Source organism: Mobula birostris, chromosome 19 (assembly GCF_030028105.1).
Source record: "Mobula birostris isolate sMobBir1 chromosome 19, sMobBir1.hap1, whole genome shotgun sequence".
Classification (NCBI taxonomy): Eukaryota; Metazoa; Chordata; class Chondrichthyes; order Myliobatiformes; family Myliobatidae; genus Mobula; species Mobula birostris.
Window position 1 is genome coordinate 33,593,554 of NC_092388.1, and position 22,107 is coordinate 33,615,660.

Here is a 22,107-nt window from a genome sequence, read left to right on the forward strand (position 1 = left end):
AGCATATTTTAGGGCTTTGACAAAGTTTCGCATGGGAGGTTGGCCAAAACGTTTCCGTCTCTTGGCATTCAAAATTAGGTAGTAAATTGGATTAGACATGGGTTTTGAGGAAGAAGTCAGAGAATGGCAGTAGATGGTTGAATCTCTGTCTGGAGGCCTGTGACTAGTGGTTCTTCACAGGGATTGGTGCTGGCTCTGTTGTTATTTGTCATCTATATCAAAGATCTGAACGATAATGTGGATAACTGGACCAGCAAATTTGTGGATGACGCCAAGATTGGGAGTGCAGTGGACAGCAGAGAAATTATCAAAGTTTGCAGCAGGATCTTGACAAGTTGGAAAAATAAGCTGAAAATGGCAGAAGAATTTATTAACAGAGACAGGTGTAAGGTGTTGCACTTTGGGAGGACCAACCAGAGTAGTTCTTACACAGTGAGTGGTAGGGCACTGAGTAGTGTGGTAGAACAGTGGGATCTGGGAATACAGATCCATATTTCCTTGAAAGTGGCATCACAAGTAGATATGGTTGTAAAGAAAGCTTTCGGCACATTGGCCTTCATAAATCGATGTATTGAGTCCAGGAGTTGGTATGTTGTGCTGTAATTGCATAAGATGTTGGTGAGACCTAATGTGGAGTATTGTGTCCAGTTTTGGTCACCTATCTACAGGAAAGATATAAATTAGATTTACAAAATGCAGAGAAGATTTACAAGGAGATTGAGTGGAGGTTTAAGAGAGGAATACAAAATTTTGAGCGTATAGATAGGGTAAACACACGTAGGCTTTTTCCTCTGAGGTTGGTTGAGGGTACAAATAGAAGTCGTAGGTTAAGGGTCTAAGTGAAATGTTTAAGGGGAACATGTGGGAGAACCTCTTCACTCAAAGGGTAGGTGAGAGTATGGAATGAGATACCAGCACAAGTGGTGGATGTGGGGTTGATTTCAACATTTAAGAGAAATTTGTAGAGGTATATCGATGTGAGGCATTTGGAGGGCTATAGTCCATGTGCAGCTCTATGGGACTAGACAGATCAATGGTTTGGTATGGACTAAATGAGCCAAAGGGTCTGTTTCTGTGCTGTAGACCTCTATTACTCTATAACTCTATATAGGCATCCATTAGTCTCATGAAACCATGGATTTGCGCTTTGGAAAGTTTCCAGGGCGCAGGCCTGGGCAAGGTTGTACGGAAGACCAGCAGTTGCCCATGCTGCAAGTCTCCCCTCTCCACGCCATTGATGTTGTCCAAGGGAAGGACAGTAGGACCCATACAGCTTGGCACCGGTGTCATCGCTAAGCAGTGTGTGGTTAAGTGCCTTACTCAAGGACACACATGCTGCCTCAGCTGAGGCTCAAACTAGCGACCTTCAAATCACTAGACGAACGCCTTAACCACTTTGCGCCAACACTCTATAACTCTATGGTTATAGGTATTCAATATCATTAGTTCAATAGTTCCATTTAATATCAGATAAATGTATACAAAATACATCCTGGAATTCTTTTACTTCACAGACATCCATGAAAACAAAAGAGTGCCCCAAAGAATGAGTGACAGTTAAAACATTAGAACTCCAAAGCCTCACAGCTCCCCCACCCCATTCACTTCTGCAAAAAAAAGCATCGGCACCCTCCATCTATGAAGCATGCAATGACAAAGCCCACAATAAAGACCATGATCTGCAGTACAACGTAAACTAATTGTTCACCTGGCAATTCAACGTGCCACAGGCTCTCTCCCTAATAAAGGGAAAAAGAGGTGTAGAGCTTGAATACATAATAACATTAATTTAGTCATCTGTAATTCCAATGCAGAGCTGTCTTTCAGCATTCCTAATTATCTCAGCCTTGGTTGTAAATTCTGAAACTCTACCTTTTACTTCTGATGATGCTGGAATGAAATGGTTTAGAAACATCTCTTATATCACTAAATGGGATATTGAATTTAATTTCTTGTATGATCTAAGCAGTGGTGCTGTGCTAGCCGGAGAGTGTCCAGCACATCTTTATGAAAAAAGCCAAAATAAACAAGCTCATTAATTAGGTGTCACCCAGGGTGATTTGAGTATCTCAGAAGCTGCTGATCTCCTGGCATTTTTGCGCACAACAGACTCTGGAATTTACAAAGAATGGTGCCAAAAACAAAAAAATCCAGCGAGTGGCTGTTCTCTGAGCGAAAACGTCTTGTTAAATCCACTCGCCGAATTTTTTTTTGTTTTTGGCACCATTCTTTGTAAGCTCCAGAGTCTGTTGTGCGTAAAAATCCCAGGAGATCAGCAGTTTCTGAGATACTCAAATCACCCTGGGCGGCACCTAATTAATTAGCTTGTTTAGTTCGTTTTTTTTCTTAAAGATGTGCTAGACGTGCTCTGGTGCGCTCCGGCTAGCACTGCACCCCTGGATCCAAGTAGATTTGCCAACATTTTAAAAAAATCTAGTCTCATTTCTCCAGTAAATCATTGTTCAATCATAAGTACTTTTCACTTCAAACTTTGGATGTATGAAATGAAAGGCTCCCATACTTTGTCATAGTCTCTTTCTGTTTGGGACTTGACCATCATCTCAGATTATCTAGTATTCCAATGCTTACATAGCTCATTTTACAATCAATTTTGCATGAACTCCCTTTTCTTCTTGTGCTTGAGTTCATACTTCAAATCCCCTCAATTGATATAAGTTATCATATTCACCTTACCAATGCAAAAGTACCTTATGACTTTTGATTGCAGTTGTCCTTTACCATTCTGCCATTGTCACTTGTGTGGGGTTTGTGGTTTCCATAGATTCTCAACATTAAATAAAGTCCATTTTCAGAGTGTCCAGATAAGTACACATCAGAATCAATTTATTATCACTCATCTATGATGTGAATTTTGTTGTTGTGTGACAGCAGAGCAGTGTAGCAGAGCAGCATAAAAACATAAAAAGACATTAAAACAAAGCCTAGAAGTTACAAAATTAAATAGATTGTGCAGTAAAAAAGGAATAATGAGGTTGTGTTTATGGATTCATGGACCGTTTAGAGGCCTGATAATGGAGGGGAAGAAGCTGCTCCTAAATCATTGATAGTGGATCTTCAAGCACCTATACCTCTTCCTTGATGGTGGTAATGAGAAGAGGCCAAGTCCTAGATGTTCCATTGAGCTCAAGCTCCTCAAAATAGGGCAAATCGTCTTTATTCAAGGGCTTCTCATAGACTGCCAGTCCAGAACTTTCTGTAAACATTTGCAGTGCAGAGAACAGTCCCTTGATACAATCCTTCAAGAAGTAACAGCATTATCTTGTGTTCACAATCACCATTGCCTGTGCTGCCTTTATTATAAGAATTGGACAGCAGAGAAAATTCAGAAGGACTCAAGTTTTCATATTGGATGTGCAAGGAGTGGTAAGGTAAGCTTACAGGACAATTCAAGTCACCTTTTTCACACTTCAAATTGTTGGTCATTCAGAATTATTCTGGCATTGCATTCCAATATATTCGAGATGCAACACTGAGCGTCATAGGAAGTCTGAGTTGCAACACTGAGTGTCATAGGAAGTCATTCCTGCCTGTGGCCATCAAACTTTACAACTCCTCCCTTGGAGGGTCAGACACCCTGAGCCAATAGGCTGGTCCTGGACTTATTTCCTGGCATAATTTACATATTACTATTTAATTATTTATGGTGCAACTGTAACAAATAACAATTTCCCTCGAGATCAATAAAGTATGACTATGACTAATATGTACTCTTTGGCAGTTGTCCATCTTGGTGTGCTAAATGAAATGGAGTTGCAGAGTAGTAGTTAGACACAGGACAGATAAACCCATGGTCTTTGACAAAGAGGGTAACAAGGGCTCAGATGCACTAATCACATGTTTTGAGAGTGTTCAGAGTCCTGCCCTCCTATGTCAACCACTCCAAAGAAAGTATCCCCCGAGGCTAGGGTTTTCAAAGTCAGTGGTGATAGTGACCTGTGACTACTTGAGGTTCAGTTGGGAACCCATGCTTTGTTCACTGATTATTGTCAGCGGAACCTGGTGGAAACTGTGTTCTTCCAAGTAGCTGGTTATCCTTTCCAAATATCAGTTGTTTGCTCCAGTTTGATATTGAAGAAGTCAGTGATGCTCTCTACACAAGGAAAAAGGACTATGTCTGCTTTTACTTCAGCTAAGAACATGAAGCTGAATGCATGTACATACATTTGCAAGCAGTACCAGCTCTCTGAAGACTCAGTGGGTTGATAGTGTTCAGGCATCTCTGAATACTAAACGTGAAAAGTGGATCGTGCTCATGATTTACAGATTCATGTGTGGCGAGCTTGCCCTCTCCTACAGTACGTGAACAATATCAGATTTGGATGATGATGTCACCTTAGCCATAATTAACAGCAAAGTCCAGCATATCCACTGTACCCTACCCCTACCTTACTGCTTCTCACAGCACATTTGCTTCACAAAAATGGCTTGTTTGTCTCTGCATATTTACAAGCAATAATTAAACCAGAAAAGGCATTCATTTGGATTTCCATTTAGTTTTGGAAGTCTTGCTACTGTTGGAGAAGTAGAAATCTGTTTGACAGGATGTAGAGTGTTGAGGGAGAGCAGGCAGTATTAAGAAATTACATCAATGGAAAAGAGGTTGGTGGTGGTTAACAGAGAATGGGAGGGTAGGTTTTTGAGGAGAGACTGATAGCAGTTTTTGAAATGAGATGCGGTAGTTGATGAATGATAACCATTTAAAACACCATCTACTTTGGAGGTCTTTTAGTGGATTTGAATGAATATCGGATGTTCCTGGAACTATGAATACTAAGTATTATTTGTAAATGCATTTTGTCAAGAGTAATTTCTTAAATATGGCAAATAAAGCAGCAATGCTTATGAATTAAAATTATTAAATCGTTTCAAAACATCTTAGAAGTTAGCATTAATTTGGGCCAAAAATGTCCTTTGGCCCTGCTAATGCTGATTCCATGATCTTTTGTTGCACTTCTGTTTCCAGTGCTTAATCTTCCACAGATGTGCAGATATATCCATTTTTGGTGAAAATGTAAATCAATGCCCATGTATGTATGATATCAAAGGACATGCTCTTTCCAAAGTAAGGCATTGATTTACAGTGGCAGAATAAACTGGACCTTATTTTGTTGATTAGTTCCTCAATTTTACTAGTATCTTTGGAACTTGCTCACAAAACATTTGTGACTGACTAAAATTAGAAATTAAATGCAAATCTTAATTGAATATTAAATTAACATGCAATTGTAAATGAATTGCTCATGTGCTTTCTTTTGTTTGCTCACTTCATTTACTGAATCGCGAGAGCAGGTAAGTCTTAATGTAAAAGGTATTTACGATTTTGCGGAAATGTCTTTATTCCATTGACATTGCTGGATTTTTCTCCCCTCTTTGTGGGAAATCCAATCAACATCAAACCGTGACTACAAAAATAAGTTGCCAAGTAGAGGTAATTTAGAGTGAAGAATGAAACATAGTAGAATATACCACATTGCTTTTGTTTCTTTCAATTGCCAGTTATTGGGGATGAGAGTGTGGAAACTTTATAAGACAAGCTTGCAGATCCTTTATTGTTACTATTTGCCACGTTCTGAATTGGACAACAAATCTACAGCAAAATTGTGTCATCAAGGCAAAATAAGATGTTTAAGCAGTAGGAAATCCACTTGGCTTGCTATAGTATCATCTGTCTTGCATACATTTGCTGTCAAACTGGGCCTTAGATCAAAAGCCTTTGGATTTTTTTTGAGTTTATAATAAAATTGCACAAAGGACACATTTATGTTGTAAAATGTCTGCCTGCCAGTATTTTTTTTCAAACTCAATTGTAGTATGGCTAATTGCCAATCTTTGAAAAAGAAACCCTATTTTGATTCTTAGCATTACTTCATCAAATAATTTTTAAGTAATTATTATAAATTTAAGCAAAGAGAACAAATACCCAAAATTCGTAGAGCCAAGTATTTTTTTCTCTGAGAAATTAATACTTTTCAGAAAATTTACCTATGAATTGTGAGTACCTGCTGTTAAATAGTGTTGATTTTGGCAGCCCTTAGTAAGCAAATTAGGTTTAATCTCTCTGATCTCAGTAGTCTGTTCAGTCAGCCATGACATTCTCAGTGTCCATCCTTTTCTGCTTCCCAGCTGTTCAGAGCCATGGCTGAGGCAATTCTCTGTGGGAGTGTTGAAGATCACCCAGTTTAACAGCAGATGGCGGCTAGAGAAAAATGCAGTCACCAAGACAGAGTTCAAATTGGGTTCAAGGGAAATAAAGTACTTTTCTTCTGTTGCTGGACCCTGTTTAAAATATTTATTTATTCCAATTTAGGTTGCAATTAAATCCAAAATTGCACTTATTTTATTTCAAAGGAAATACATTTGTTTCTTCACATTTTTATAGTATAGGAATCTATAGCTTAGGATGCAGTTTAATAATAGGAATCCAATGAGTAATTTAATAACTGATTTGCTATCTGAAGGAAATAAGTTTAACTAACATCAGTATATTGTGTTAAACTCGATTTAATTTGGGCAAGTTGGATGCTTAGTCCAGTTACAGTGCAGTTACCTTGGCTACTTAAAATTCTGCCGTTACAGTTTTATTACAGTTTGCACAACACCAAATATGGCTAGAAATCTGGAAAAAAAAACAAGCAGCAGCAAGAAAATTAATCTGAACAAAAATGATGACCTGCTGAAGTTATGGCATTGAGACTCAGAACAGCACCCTGTTCTGTCTAAATCTACTATTTTAACTCAGAGATGGCATAAAAGGCTGTTCACTGGCATGTTCTTTTTTTGGCTTAGCAGGCAGTTTGTGTTAAAATGAACAGAGCAAAGTAAGTGATGGGAAACTGTGCATAAAGAATCAGTAAATTTGATTTGATGCTTAATTTTGCCAGAAATTATTGCTAATTCACTTGCACTGTTGCTGTATTACTGGTTTAGATTTTGCCACATGAAATAATTTCAGTTTTGATGACATAAATTTTATTTTACATGTTTCACTATCACATATAGTTAGTTCATCCCACAACCCTTTTACTCATTAGTTCTGATCATTCATCTTATTGTCCCGCTGTGTCACCTAAAAGAAGATTTTGATTTTTAGGCTAGTTTGATGTGAGATATTTTTAGAAAAATTAATGACTGCAGTGTTGTAATTTTTTTTCCTCTTCAAACTTTAATATTTTAAAAAAATTATGGTAGCCTGGAATATTTGGTGTCAGTCTGTCAACTAAATGTTGTATTCATTTTAATTAGCCTGGCTCATGAATTGAAGCTCTAGTTAATAAATTAAAACTATTAAGTAGTTCATAAACAGGTTTTAGAAAGTTGTTTGCTGTGTAAATTGAGCTCCTGGCTGTTTGGTTTGAAGCTCCTAGGTTTACTTAACTGACAGATGATCTCTTAATGCTAAAAAAAACTAGTAATTCTTAAAATGCTAAATTCATTTTTGTTTCTATTTTAGTACAGTTAAACAGCCGGAATAACTATACTGATGTTATCTGTTATCTTTGTTTCAGGGGCTAATTTCGTAACTCGGAAAATTAGTCGGTCAGTGGCTAAGATTCACCTCAGACAGCTGGATTGTTTTAGTTTGGGCAATCTGGATGCCAAGAGAGATTGGGGTCATGCCAAGGACTACATTGAGGTAGGCCATTGGCCTAAGGCTGTTCAGAAGTATTTCCCTGCCTGGATGATGCGTTTCACGCATCATCTCAAAAAATTGCTTGATCTGTTATGAGTATCTTGTGAACTTGTGCCAGAGGAGAGTTGCTAACACAATGTACAGTCAATTGCAGCCTAGGGAATTCAGTTCCATGGTGGGCTACCCCAGTTCTAACCTGACTAAAAAACAGTCTTTCTCTTCATTCAGAACAGTTATAAGTATACTTTTCATTGATAACATACTCTAGAAGGTCATTCTGAACTGCATAGCAACATTCATAATTTTTTCACCCTTTGGTTTTATTTTCTTGTCTATTTATTGATGGTTAAAGATGCTACCATGTGGTCTTTTAAAATACTTTTGGTTTTGTTTTCTATTGTGTGGTATGGAGCAATATGAGACTGTGTTAAACTCCACTAGACAGCAGCAAAAATAGTGTCTGGACTAGGCTAACCTGTTTCCCTCAGTTGGGTCCTGATAGGTTTCCTGTGCTTACAATGCTATTTCTGTCTTTTTGAATCATACATCCCTGGGACACAGACACTGGTTTTCCCGAGCTATTTACGTAATTTGAACAGAAGCTAGAAAAACCTACAAAGCAAGAAAATCTGACAGTTTAACAAGGGTTCAGCAACAAGTTTATGGTAAATGCCTCTATGTGGGTATACTTTTGATGTGAAAGAGCACAGCAAATCCATATGTTTGATACTGGTTGTACAAACTCCACAGAACTTTATACTTGTGATGTGTTTGGTTCCTATTTAAATTTTAATGATAGACTTCAACTGTGTTTTTAAAAATGGTGTGCGTATATATAATGTATTAGAAAGATCAGTCTGTGATTAGAGATGGAGAGAGAAAATTATAATTTCCATATATTGTGCTGCTTTGTTACAATTTTTCTGTGTTAAACCTTGCCTAGTACATCCAGTCTTTGGCATTGGTATGATTCTAAGGTAATTTCGGCAATTTGTTTTCTGCCTCACAAGTTGAGGAAGATTAAACAATATGAACAAATATTTATTTGATTAAATTCTATTATTTTGAGCAAAGGTCTGTTTCATTAACTTTGATTAAAATTCAGATTTTTTTTATTATAGCTGCTGTTTCATAATCCTTATAAAAATCTAGCACTTATAAAGATTGAATGAGTCTAGTTTAAGATAAATGCTGTGGTTGCTAACAAATGGCAGTGCAGGAAGCCAACAAAAATATAAGAGCAACCTTTTTGTTTATTAAATTTGGCTAAGTCTACATGTTTAAAAAAAAGCTGAAGTCCGATCTGATCTTATCTGTAGTTGGTGCATGAGTCAAAGCTGCCAATGCCAGACTCATTTTACCAAAGTGTATCTAAAATATCTTTCTTTTCCTGCTTTTTGAACTTTCTGAATGATTAGAATGAATAGAAAAGTTTCTGTACTGTTTCACTTAATGTTTTTGGGACAAGTTTAAATTACACCATCATTATTACTGCTTAATCATCTTAGCATTTGTAGTGGGAACTAATTGTGAAATTATCTGCACTGACTATTATAATGGAGGGAATCTCACAGCAATATTGGCATGCACTTACGTACGATTAAAAGTGGAAATCCAGATTTTGCCGTAAGTGATTCCCTGCTCCTCCACAGGGAATGCTGTATAATCCTCTGCGTAATTTTTAGAAATCAGTGAACTGATGAGAACTTGAGGTACTTATGAACATTTTTCTTCTGTTAAAAGCGTGATAATGTTACATTATGTTTAAGAATTTTTAATGGTGTTCTAAAACAGAATTGCTTCTCATCAAGCTCCCTAATTCTGAAAAAAGAGTAGTGGATTATCATTTCCTCAAGTAAATATATTTGTTATAATGATCGCTCATGGATACTCCAACACATATTTGGACTGCAGTTGTAGTTTATATTTTAGATAGTATTGTAACTTCCCTTGCATTCAATATCTTCTGTATTTTTGTTTTACACCTTTGGTTTCCAATAACTTGCCTTTTTTGTTAAAAAAAAGTGGTCAACTAAAATAAGAACAGGAAATTCTGAGAATAATGGAAAAGGGGATAAAATGACTAACATCTAAGTAGCACTTTTCCATCTTCAGCACATCCCAATGTACTTTACAACTAATGAAGTACGTTAGCAAGTCCAGGCAGTATAACAATGCAAGAAACAAATAATCAGCTTAGACACGATGGATTTCCACAATAAGAAGGAGAAATAAATTGATGAAGAAAACTCTGTTACTTCTTTATTGAAGGGCATTGTGGAATTCTTTACATGGAGGAGGTAGGCAGAACTTCAAATTAACAACTGTACCAGTGATTCTAGTTTATATTGATGAAGATTTTCATTATACTATGAGTTACTTATCTTGGCATGAATTTTCATTCTTCCTTGCTTTCAGTTTCACACATTTTTAAGGATTGTTGATGGTATTTTGGAAAAGGAATCCTTTGCAAATTTCTCTCCTGAATGAATGATGGCATTTGAGCTGTACTTTTACTGGATATACAGTGCCTTGAAGTGTTCTGCCCCCACAGCTACTTTCACATTTTACACTGTCCCATTTTCTCAATTTAAAACATATTGAAATAGGATTTTTGAGCTGATCTGCAAAACATTGTGCATCATGTCAAATCATTTACTAAAAATTAAAAAAACAAAATTTGAGGCTGAAAGTGTATATATCCCCTTTGTAATCTTGCTAACTGACCTCAGTAGCAATATATTACCTTATCAACTCACCCAATTTGTTGTATAAAATTGGAGGATGACCTGTTTTCAATGAATTCATAGGAATAAATATCCCCTCTCTCTGTAAGGTCCAACAGCATGGTAGATTTTCAACAGACCAAGCCAAAATGAAGATGAGCATTCAAGACAACTCAGGGAAATGATAAAGGAGAAGCACAAATTTCAGGTAGTGTACAATACCACCCCAAAGGCAGTGAACTTACCTCATAGCTCAATGCAATCCATAGTGAAAAAGTGAAAAAATATGAAACCACAGCCACACTGCCTAGATCAGGACACCCTCTAAACAGGATCAGCGGAGAAGAATGGCATTTGTAAGAGAGGTCTCTGTGACAGCAGCAGTTGCTCTGAGTGAGTTGGAAGGACTGTTTGGGGCTCTGAAACGTAGTGAGGGAGGAGGTGTGGGAGCAGATGTAGCACTTGTTCCACTTGCCAGGGGGAGATCAGTGGGGAAGTACGAATGGACAAGGGAGTCACATAGGGACTGATCCCTGCAGAAAGTGGGGGGAGGGAAAGATGTGCTTGGTGGTGGGATCCCATTGGAGATGGCAGAAGTTGCAGAGAATTATGTGCTGGATGCAGAGGCTGGTGAGGTGGTAGGTGAGGACAAGAGGAACTATATCCCTGGTAGGATGGCGGGAGGATGGGTAGGAGCAGTTGTGTGTGAAATGGAAGAGATACAGTTGAGGGCAGCGTTGATGGTGGAGAAAGGGAAGCCCCTTTCTTTGAAGAAGGAGGATATCTCCTTAGTTCTGGAATGAAAAGCCTCATCCTGAGAGCAGATGCAGCGGAAACGGAGGAATTGAGAGGGGGGGTGGTGGATGGAGGAACAACACCTTATATTCCTTCTGGGTAACCTCCAACCTGATGGCATGAACATAGATTTCTCGAACTTCCAGTATTCCCCATCTCCTTTTCCTCTTTCACCTTACCTCTTTGCCTGTCCATTGCTTTTCTCTGATGTTCCTCCTGCCTTTTCTTTCCTCCATGGCCTTCTGTCCATCTCTTTCACCAAGCAACTTCCCGGCTCTCTACTTCACCCCTCCCCCTCCTGGATTCACCTTGTATTTCTCCCTTCCCTTCTCCCACCTTTTAACTCTACTCCTCCTCTTTTTTTTCCTCCAGTCCTTCTGAAGGGTCTCGGCCTGAAACATCGACTGTACTCTTTTCCATAGATGCTGCCTGGCCTGCTGAGTTCCTCCAGCATTTTGTGTGTCTTGCTTGGACTTCCAGCATCTGCTGATTTTCTCTTGTTTGTGAATATTTTGCATCAATGCACTTGCATGGGAACCAAATAACATTGTGATTTGGGCTAAAGCTGTAGCATCTGGTAAGTCAAATCTTGCGTTCCATGCCCAATCCTAACTATGCCTATATTGTTTCCAGTTCCTATGTTGATGCAATTTGTATTGATCGTGGTAACCTTATTAAATGCTACATATACGCTGTACAATTTTACTCAACCCAAAATAGTCTGAACTTTGTCTGTTCTGTTGATATATGGCCTGCTTCATGAATTATTACACAATTCTCAAAAGAATCATTTTATTACTTTGCCATCTTGGTTCTTACTAGGCTTACTTTTCCCAATGGCTTATGAACTCAGTGTTGCATCTGTGAGGGGTACAAAGTTTCTTCTGTTTTGCCAATGTACTGTGGTGGTAATAGATTGCCAAGTATAACATTTTAATTTAGCTTTTGTAGTTGCACTGATTCTCTTTGTGATTACCAATGCAGATTATAACAAGATGAGCTTTGTTACCTTCATAAGCAGCCATTTTTTTTTAAATCCTTTGAGAATGCAAACTATTGGCTAGCTTGCGTTAATTGCAGTAACTATATAATATCAAACAGGAAAATAATTCTATTAAACTTATTGCTAAGAAAAAAGTATTATATATAATGATTGAAACGTAACTTGATAGTAGCTAAATCACTCTACAAGAATATCAATTCAGATAACAATTTTTTTTACTTTCAGGCCTTTGGTTCATGGCTAACCAGTTGTGTGATTTTTGCTTTGTTATTATTATTGCTAGTGTCAGTTTATTAGTGTTATCTATACTGAGATACAATAAGAAGCTTTTAATTGCACACCATCCAGGCAAAGCGTGCCATACGAAAGTACATCAAGGTACTGAAAAGAAATCAGAATGCAGCATATAGTGTTGCAGCAATATAGACAGAGTAGTGCAGGTCAAGAAAAAAAAGTGCAGGTAGTTGGGACATTTTTAGCTTTATTTGGCAATCAAAGGATTTTGTTCAAAAATTGAATATCATTTATCTTAACAGACAATCCAGAAGAAAGATAACTAGTATTTAAATCAACACCTCTTATCCTTATTTTTTCAAAATGTTATAAAGGCCATTGACTTAATTTCTTGTGATATTCTTACCCATGGACTAGCATTTTCGATCAATGACGAGCAATTTGGGTTAGTGTTGGCAAGTGAAATTAGACATTGAGGTCTAACATTGAAAATTCACCCTAGAACATAACATATATTTCTATAATCCTCAGTTATGCATCCTTGTACTCAAAGCTGAAGGGACTATGAGATAGCCCCTGACATGATTTCACTTTCATTGAATACCCAGAGAGGCTGACGGTGCTCTGATCTTGACAGCTTTTGCACAGAATGATCTCAAAGAAGTTGAGGGGAAAGAGAAAAAAATTAAATGCCGTTGTCCATACAGCACTGCTATACTGCTGAAAGGAACTTGCAGGATTTGAAAAGTAATTCAGAGATCTCTGAAATTGAAATTGAAACTTTTTTCAGATATAATACTTGTCAAATTATGCTAGCAATTTCACAGAGGTTATTTGAGCAAGGTAATGAATTTGTCCTTTGGTATCAATATTGTGTCTTAAAAACATGTTTATTCTCCACCTTAGTGGAGGAGAAGATCGTGGTTTTTGGGAATGCACCAACAAAGACACGGACTGACCATTACGGAATATAATCTAAAGGGAAAAAATTATCTGTATTTTGCTTGTAAACAGTTTATAAAAAAGCCATCTTTTCCATCTTAAATTACAATATTATTTTACCTTGCCACCTTAATGCTGTAATGTGATGACCATGACATTTTTGATGCAACATAATATTTCTAAATGACTACTAGTGATATTGCTTGTGTCTGTTAATTGGGAGTTCAGTTATCCATTGTACAGGTAATGTTTCCTCAATGTAGGCATGTATCAACAGACGATGCCATAACCACAGCACTACATCATCCTCACTCACCTGGAGAAGGGGGATGCTTGTTAGAATACTGTTAGGCAATAGACAATAGGTGCAGGAGTAGGCCATTTGGCCGTTCGAGCCAGCACCGCCATTCACTGTGATCATGGCTGACCATCCACAATCAGTATCCAGTTCCTGCCTTATCCCCATAACCTTTGATTCTGCTATCTTTGAGAGCTGTATCCATCTCTTTCTTGAAAACATCCAGAGGCCTGGCCTCCACTGCCTTCTGGGGCAGAGCATTTCACATATCCACCACTCTCTGGGTGAACACGAGGAATTCTGCAGATGCTGGAAATTCAAGCAACACACATCAAAGTTGCTGGGGAACGCAGCAGGCTAGGCAGCATCTCTAGGAAGAGGTACAGTCGACGTTTCAGGCCGAGACCCTTCGTCAGGGCTAACTGAAGGAAGAGCTAGTAAGGGATTTGAAAGTAGGAGGGGGAGGGGGAGGGGGAGATCCGAAATGATAGGAGAAGACAGGAGGGGGAGGGAAGGAGCCAAGAGCTGGACAGTTGATTGGCAAAAGGGATATGAGAGGATCATGGGACAGGAGGCCAATGCCCCACCTCCCACTCATACCCCATCCGTTATTTATTAATATACACACATTCTTTCTCTCTCTCTCCTTTTTCTCCCTCTGTCCTTTTAACTATACCCCTTGCCCATCCTCTGGATTTCCCCTCCCTCCCCCTTTTCCTTCTCCCTGGGCCTCCACACCTTGGCTTGTGGATTATGAGTCCAATAACTTAACTACTGCGCCACCACACAGCCCCTCTCCCCTCCTTATCTAATATTACACTGGATTTAAAGCTCAGTATTCTAATAACATGATTTGCTTTCTCACAAATGCAGAAAGTATCACTTTGGTAATGATGAGTTCAGGCACTTCTTCATTCCATAAATGATTTTTATAACACATAAGTTACTGGTCCTTTGTGTCTGCTTTTCCAAGATACAAACGTTTGTATATTAGTTGATCTTATGCTTTGCAAGCCATCTGTACTGTATAATAATTGGCTGAAATTTCTACAATTTGTCTAAATGTCATTCACAGCAGCAGCCAATTATTATAGTAGCACAGCCATTTCTTGTACTCTTGGTTTCACTGCTATGTTCTGCATAGAGTATATTGCTTAATAATGACTCTGGATTACTGCTTTCTCCTTTGCAAATGTGTCAGGTGAACTTGACTTGATTCTCTTTACCTAACTTCTCTGTCCTGATTTGGTGATCATAACTGATTTTTACTTGTAAACTAAAGATTTAAAAAAATGCTAGTCACTTTTCTACCCATTCCATTCAGTTTTCTCTATCCTCTTCAATGGTGTAGTTCAGCTGAATCCAGTCATCCTATCCAGCTGACCTTGATCCAGTTTTGTAGCCATGAACTGTATTGTTTTGCAAGTATGCTTCATTTCTGATCTTGAACTGTAATTAAACTAGTAAAGTCTTTCATACTTACTCTAAGTAACACTCATGATGAATCTGGCCTTTAAACTATGCAAATAAACTTGTTTCGCTGATTGACATTTGCATAAATTGTATTGATGTTGGTCACAGATAAGGAAGGTGCATCTGTGAAAGGATATAGACTTTATGTTTATTTTTATACCTTTAATAATATAGGTAATTATTAAATTTATTTAAACCATTATTTTTACATTTTTGGCAAATAATCATGTGAATATATCCTGCACATGTTGTATTATTTTGCATTTTTTTCCTCACATGTGTTTTTCACAATTAGTGCACAGTTCTGAAAGGGCCTTGTCTCAGTGCCTTTACTGCAGGAAATAATTTACTTCAAGTTGAACATTTTGGCCTGCCAAATTGTTGGCTCTAAATACTTCTGGTTCCGCTTCATAGCTTTCTCAGAATTTTTTAATGCATAGTGTGTCTTCTAGGCTGCTGTGCTTTGTGTCTTGGTATGTTTCTACCACATCCTTTTATGGATGAAAAGGAAAATAATACCACAAAGCTTTTTTTACCCCCTTAAAAAAAAAATCAGGACAATGTAAAATTTGTTTTGCTTGTAAAGAAAATGAGATGCAAGTTCCATGTTTTTTTTAATCCAATGGTAACTTTATTAGTTCTAAAGTTTTATCAGAATTATTATTTTAAGATTAGAAATTGCTCATGTGAATATTATAAAACCGAGGAGATCCCAGAGAGACTTAAGCAAGCAATGTTAAATATCCAACCTACCTCAATATGGGAAATGTTTTCCTGAAGCTCTGTTGAAAAGGGATAGAATTTGGCTTTCTTGCATAAAGAAATAGTAAAGGTACAGGTGGTAAAAATTTAGTGTCCCATTGGGTAGGTAGTGGGGCCCACAATCAGTTTTCAGTTATATGTTGGTTAATCCCTGCAATGTGTAGAATATAGGTGCTGTATTTTTAGATTGCTGTAATATCCTGCAAACTTGAATTTTAATTTAGATTCTGCACAGTGCTTGCATTGACAATGAAATTCTGTTATGACTGCAATCTGGGTCTGATAATTCCCATATCTAAGAATTTTTTGTACAAGAAGTTCTTTAATTAGTTGATTTCACAAGTAACAGTTCGGCTTAAAACGAGCAAGTAGATTATCAAAAAAATTAATTTTAACCCTTGTTGAGGTAAGTGTTCTAAAATTATTTATATAGGTGATTAAATTCCAAAACTTTACTAAGTGCTTGAAGCTGATTGCTGTGTAGAAGCTGAGGCTACAGAGAGTGGCTCTGCAGGTGCTAGTTTGGGATCAATCACTTCAGAACAACATGAGGACTCAACACTAAGTTTTATTTCTAGTTCTGCATTATTCTCCTTGGGTAGGTAACTACAGTGACTTACATATTTGCCCCTTGAATTTTTGCTGATCAAATGTTAGCCTCACCAAAAAACATGAAAGATTTTTTGATGCTTATGGAACTTTACAGCAAAAGAGGTTGATTTATCGAATTTTGAGGAAGGATTTTTGAGCTTGGAATATACTGTTATTAACCAGTTCCCAATCCAAATTATCTTCACTTGCTTTCAATTTTGTACACTCTCATTTTCAGATTCTTTATTATGCTTTATATAAAATTATTTCAAAAGCTTTCAGGAAGCTCAGTGTAGACTCTGTCATATTACTGATCTGGAAAAAAATAGATTTACAACATTGGACCAATTTTCATTCCATATAAATTCACATTGGTTCTCAATCAGTTCATAATTGTTAAATTGTTCTGTTAATTGCCCCCTAATTAACAATTGTATTGATTTCATTACACTAGACTTTGGATCAATAAGTCAATATTTTCCTTGTTTGCTTCTCCTAAACTTTGTAAATGATTAAAGTTTTCCCAGATTTAGTATAATTGGCCTGCTTTGTTCATGTTTATTGTTCATTGGAGTCCAGCAATGGTAGAGCTTTCTGCTTTCTGCTCCTGTTATCTCCCTCTAGCAATTATCTCCAACCTTCATTCCCTCCTTCTCAGTCTTGTTCCACTGAGATTGACAATTTCTTTCCTCCCACAAATGCTGCACAACCCACTGTGTTCCTCCAATAGATTGTTACTTGCTCCTGATTACAGCATATGCAGTCTCTTGGATCTCCATAAACTAGCATCATCTGTGATTTTGTTCATTCAGTCTCTCAAATAAGTTCCAGGTGCAATTTCCAGTGTTCAAAGTGCTCTGTAATTGTGAATGACTTCTACATGTCAGAAAGGATTACCCAAATGACAGGTCTTGATTGATACTCCTTCCTCTGGACTTCAGATGAGCACTGGTCCAGACTTTTGTGGTTGAATATTATAAATGAGAAATAGCCGCTTAGACGTGATTTACTGAAATAACGCAACTGAGGATAAAGCTAAGGTAAATAGTGTATTTAAATAATAACATTCATACAGCTTAAGAAGTGTCATTCTATTTGCTGATTTTTGAGGCAATAACCCTTAATTTGTTATTATATAAAATAAATTTATACTTGTAAATTAATTAACTGAATATCCTGTTTCTGTACTGTACATTTCAAGTAATTCTAAGGAAATGATTAATGTGGTTGTTCATGGTCATCATTCATACCTTTCTATTTAAAATATAACATGGGGGTTTGCTGTGATTATTGATATATTGACTCAAGATCAAAAGTCCTATTATGAAGTACAAGAGGTCCGGTGGTTATGGAAGACCTGACTTATGAAAATACAACGTTATACAAATACCCCCAGACTCTGCTTTTAAATTCAATACTCCTATCTCTTCACCAAGAAACAATGCAGAGATCATCTATAAAAAGAGCCAATGCCTTCTCCAAACCCTCCTTCAAATAAGATCATAAATTATGAATTGTGAGAGGTGATCAGAACCACACTTTCTTTTATTAACCTGCCAATGATTTTCTCACTGATTAGCTAATCAGCTGTTGCCTATCACTCCAGCTGACATGCAATAAGACAAACATGTGTCAGAGTTAACTTACTGGTAATAACACCTATCACCTATGCTGATTTAACCCTTACAAATCAGTCCCTTAGAGCTATTGTGCCTAAAGTTTTCATATTACGATTTTGGGGGAAATTGTTTTCAATTTACAAGAGATTCAGTTTATTGATGGTTCTCAGGATATCAACCTCTGAACACTGTACTGTGACTTAATGATGAACAGAACAGTTTTACATGAGCAAGAGTAGTGAGCTGCTACTTGTATTTACACGCATTGAAATTTCAGCTGATTAGTTTGGAATAAAACTCATTTTCTTGCTGATTTATTATTTTAAATTGATTTAGGTCTTTCACAGTGTGCTGCTATTGTTTACAGTACAGATTGCATAAGGACACTTCATGCATAGACATACATTCAGAAGAGTATTTTGTTTGCATTTGATTGTATGGTTTTGTGGAAATAAGCCAATAAACTTGTATATAGGGGTATTACGGAAGTAGTAGAGATTAGTTTTATAGTGTGATGCTAACATGGCCGAATAATAGATGCCAATGGTGAACTCTTATAGTCTAGTTATTGATTTTGCATCTAATCCAAATGGCAGTAACTTCTCTATTGCCATGTTAAAAAAATATATAGATTTTATGCGGAATTTTCTACAATGAGTCTTTTGAATCCACAAACACCTTTTTAAAAGGCCAGAGAGTTTAATTTAAGATTGCATTCAATTTTGGACATAATTTTAATATTTGATTAAGATTTAATTAGAAAGCTATGAGGGAATGATGTCTGCGATTAGGGCACAGATTTTGCATCCAGTGTTTGAACACTGCACTATATGGTTTTAAAAAGAGGCAAGTCTCGTGTATGGGAGGGGAGGAAATTAACCTTAAGGATGTTGATGAGATTCTAACAGCAGTTCACATCCCCTGTATTGAATGAGAAGAAAAGGGAATTCATTATCAAATTCGGCACAATTGAGAAACCTTTATTGCATCAATGCTGTAATATCAGTGATTTCAGAAGAATCTCTTCAGCTTTCCAAAGTACAATGGTTTTACAATTTGTACTTAGCAGCTGGATCTGACTGAAGTCATCTTGTTTTGAGGAGCAAATTTTTACAGTTTAACATATGTGCCTTGCATGCTGTCTATATTGAGAAGGGAGGAGTATCTAGTATGCCTTGCGTTGGTGACCAAGTAGTAATGTAAACTTTTTAAAGTCATTTTATTCTTTCTGATCACCTCCTGAAATTTCTTGGAGACTACTTGTTGGGAGAAAATCGAATTTGTTTCCTCGCAGAATGGAGATATTCTCAGTTTTTCACTGGTTCTGGTCTCATGTTAATTATAATTCATGTGCATCTCTAATCTTTCTCTTTCCCTGTCCTTTTTCTCTTAGTTTCTGCTCAACACCCCCATTATGCATTTTTAAATTGTGGAATACCCATTTAAAGACTTTTAAATATTCAACCAGTTGGAGAATGTTTTAAATCAATTACCATGTTGACTAAAGGAATGAAAGTACAGCTAAATATTTTACACAGAGAAGAATGGTGTTATGTAAGGTTAATAGGCAAAACATCTGAAACAGTAACCCAATCTGCTTTAATCCTGATTATCATGTTTTAAAAAGGGCCTCAAAATATATTGATAAAAGAAGGCAAAACACCATGAGGTGGCTTTACTTGAGTACATATGGGCCAAAAACAAAAGTACTGTTTCTTCTCACACCCATCTTTATTAGATTCAACTCCATCTCCCCACTTCTTCTTCTCCCATACCCTGGAATTGGATCTTCACCACAATTTATTTCCTGGACTATCATCTGTTTCACAGTCTACCAACTGCTTCCCTTCCCTTTGCTGCCTCCATAGTTGGATCCACGGCCAAGCAACATCTTCTACTACCCTGTGATTAATTCCCATTATCAACAAGTCACATCACCTAACAGCAAGGTTTACTGTCCTCAGTTCATCTGGAGGCTGGTCCACAAAACATACTGTTTAAGGGCAATTTACAAACAAAACAAATTATAAAATATCTTGTAGTTAGTGATCTCTCCCACACCCAGCATTGACTGGGTCTTGGTGATAAGATTAAGACTAAAGTGCCATTTAAGTAGTACAAGTTGATTTTTAAAATCAATTTTTTTTACAGTGATTTTCGTATGGAACCTGTGGTACTCAGCGTAATTTGACTGTATCAAAGGTATCATTTAGAATCCCCACAATTCCATCCGGTACAAAGAAAGGCTGATATGCAGATTATAGTTTGAATATATAATATTTTGATACGATATGGTAGTTACGAAGAAAAGAATTGTCAGTTAGTGGAAGAACGATGTAGGAGATTTAAGTTGAAAGTAAGAGAAATTTGTTTATGCTAAATTCTGAATTTTTGGAATTTGTTGATTCACTGATGGAGGTCACTGAGGTAGGATTCAAAATTGGGTTGAAAGTGATTTAAAGAGATTGAAAGGGATTCATGGACAAATATTCAGAAAGAAAGACAACTCTGATGTTAGATTAGTCTGTTTGAGGCTGATGGATGGTTGAAGTCCTGATTGATTATGAGAGTGTAATAAAAGTTTTAGAGTAGTAGAAAATTATAATTTTGCTTGGCAAAGCAATCCCGGATACTAATTTCATTTGATCTAAAATCTGAATTCCTTACCAGCAATTACAAAAGACAGAATAAGAATCAGGTTTAATTTCACTGACATATATAGTGACATCTGTCATTTTGTGGCAGCAGTATATTGCAATATGTAATAAAACTACAAATTACAATAAATATATGTGTGTGTGTGTGTGTATGTGTATATTACACACACACACTCACTGAGGCAATGTTCGTGGGTTCACTGTCCATTCAGAAATCTGTTTGGGGAGGGGAAGAAGCTGTCCCTGAAACGTTGAGTGTGTGTCTTCAAGCTTCTATACCTTCTTGATAGTAAGAATGAGAGAAGAGCATGTCCTGCGTGATGTAGGTCCTTAATGATTGATGTGGCCTTTTTGAGGAATCCCCTGTTGAAGGTGTATTGGATGCTGGGGAGGCTAGTGCACATGATGGAGACAGACAAGGAAAGACTGTTATTTCATAGACACAAGAGACCACAGATCCTAGAATCTAGAGCAAAAAGAAACTGCTGGAAAAAATTAGCAGGTTCAGCAGCATCTGCAGAGGCAAATCTGTACAGTTGATGTTTTGGGTCAAGACTGTATCGGGACACTGTTGAAATTCATCTAGCCAGCCCCATTGATTTAAAATTGCAATGCATTGATTTAGATGTTAGTAGTTTACTTAATCAACTTAAAATTGTTGCTTGTGTGGATTTGAAAATGGGAATCTTCTGGAATTTGACCTCGTCTCATTATGCAATAGATTTGGCAATATTCGTAATTGCACTTGAACATGGGTAATTAGCTAAGCACGGCTATTTAAAAATCACAAAAATCTCTACAATTAGATATTTGCTATTGTTGCATAAAAGATCCTAGTAGGATAAAGTGAAGGCTGCAGTAGCTCTTGCTTTTGTATGGTGTTAGCATAGAAAAACATTTCAAGGAATTTTGAAACATTATCAAGGAAAATAACGACAATGAATGAAAGGAGACTTGAGGAGTGGTGTCTTAAGCTTTTGTTTTAGTGTTAGGCTAGAAGAGTAGGAGGCGATAAGATGGAAAGATGAGCAGGGAAATCTAAGATTTAAGTTCCTTGACAGCAAAAGGCATATTTGTTTATAGTGGGGGAAGGGGCCTGGAAGAAGAACAGGGGATAGAGTTTGGAAATGTGAAGGTCCTGGGAAAGGTTATTGAAGGAGGCAGGGGTGAAGAGCTGGAGAGTTTGAATACAAAGGTAAGAATTTTGAAGTGCAGTTGTATTTTCTGCAAATTCTAGATTGGAACAGATTGAAGCTTGGACAGGTTGAAATTTGGATTGTATTTTTTTTGTGGCATCAGTGGATGGGGGGGCAACCTGATATTATACAAGGGGTGATTGATAAGTTCCTGGCCTAA

At 37.1% G+C, this 22,107-nt stretch overlaps 1 protein-coding gene across 1 annotated transcript in view; it reads left to right on the top strand.

Moving 5' to 3' along the window:
- The window catches only part of gmds (GDP-mannose 4,6-dehydratase), a 657,689-nt gene that overhangs the window by 242,630 nt on the left and 392,952 nt on the right, over positions 1-22,107 (top strand). Inside the window, exon 7 of the mRNA XM_072283399.1 lies at positions 7,527-7,654. Coding sequence (XP_072139500.1) covers positions 7,527-7,654 — 128 coding nt within the window. The remainder of the gene's footprint in view (positions 1-7,526; positions 7,655-22,107) is intronic.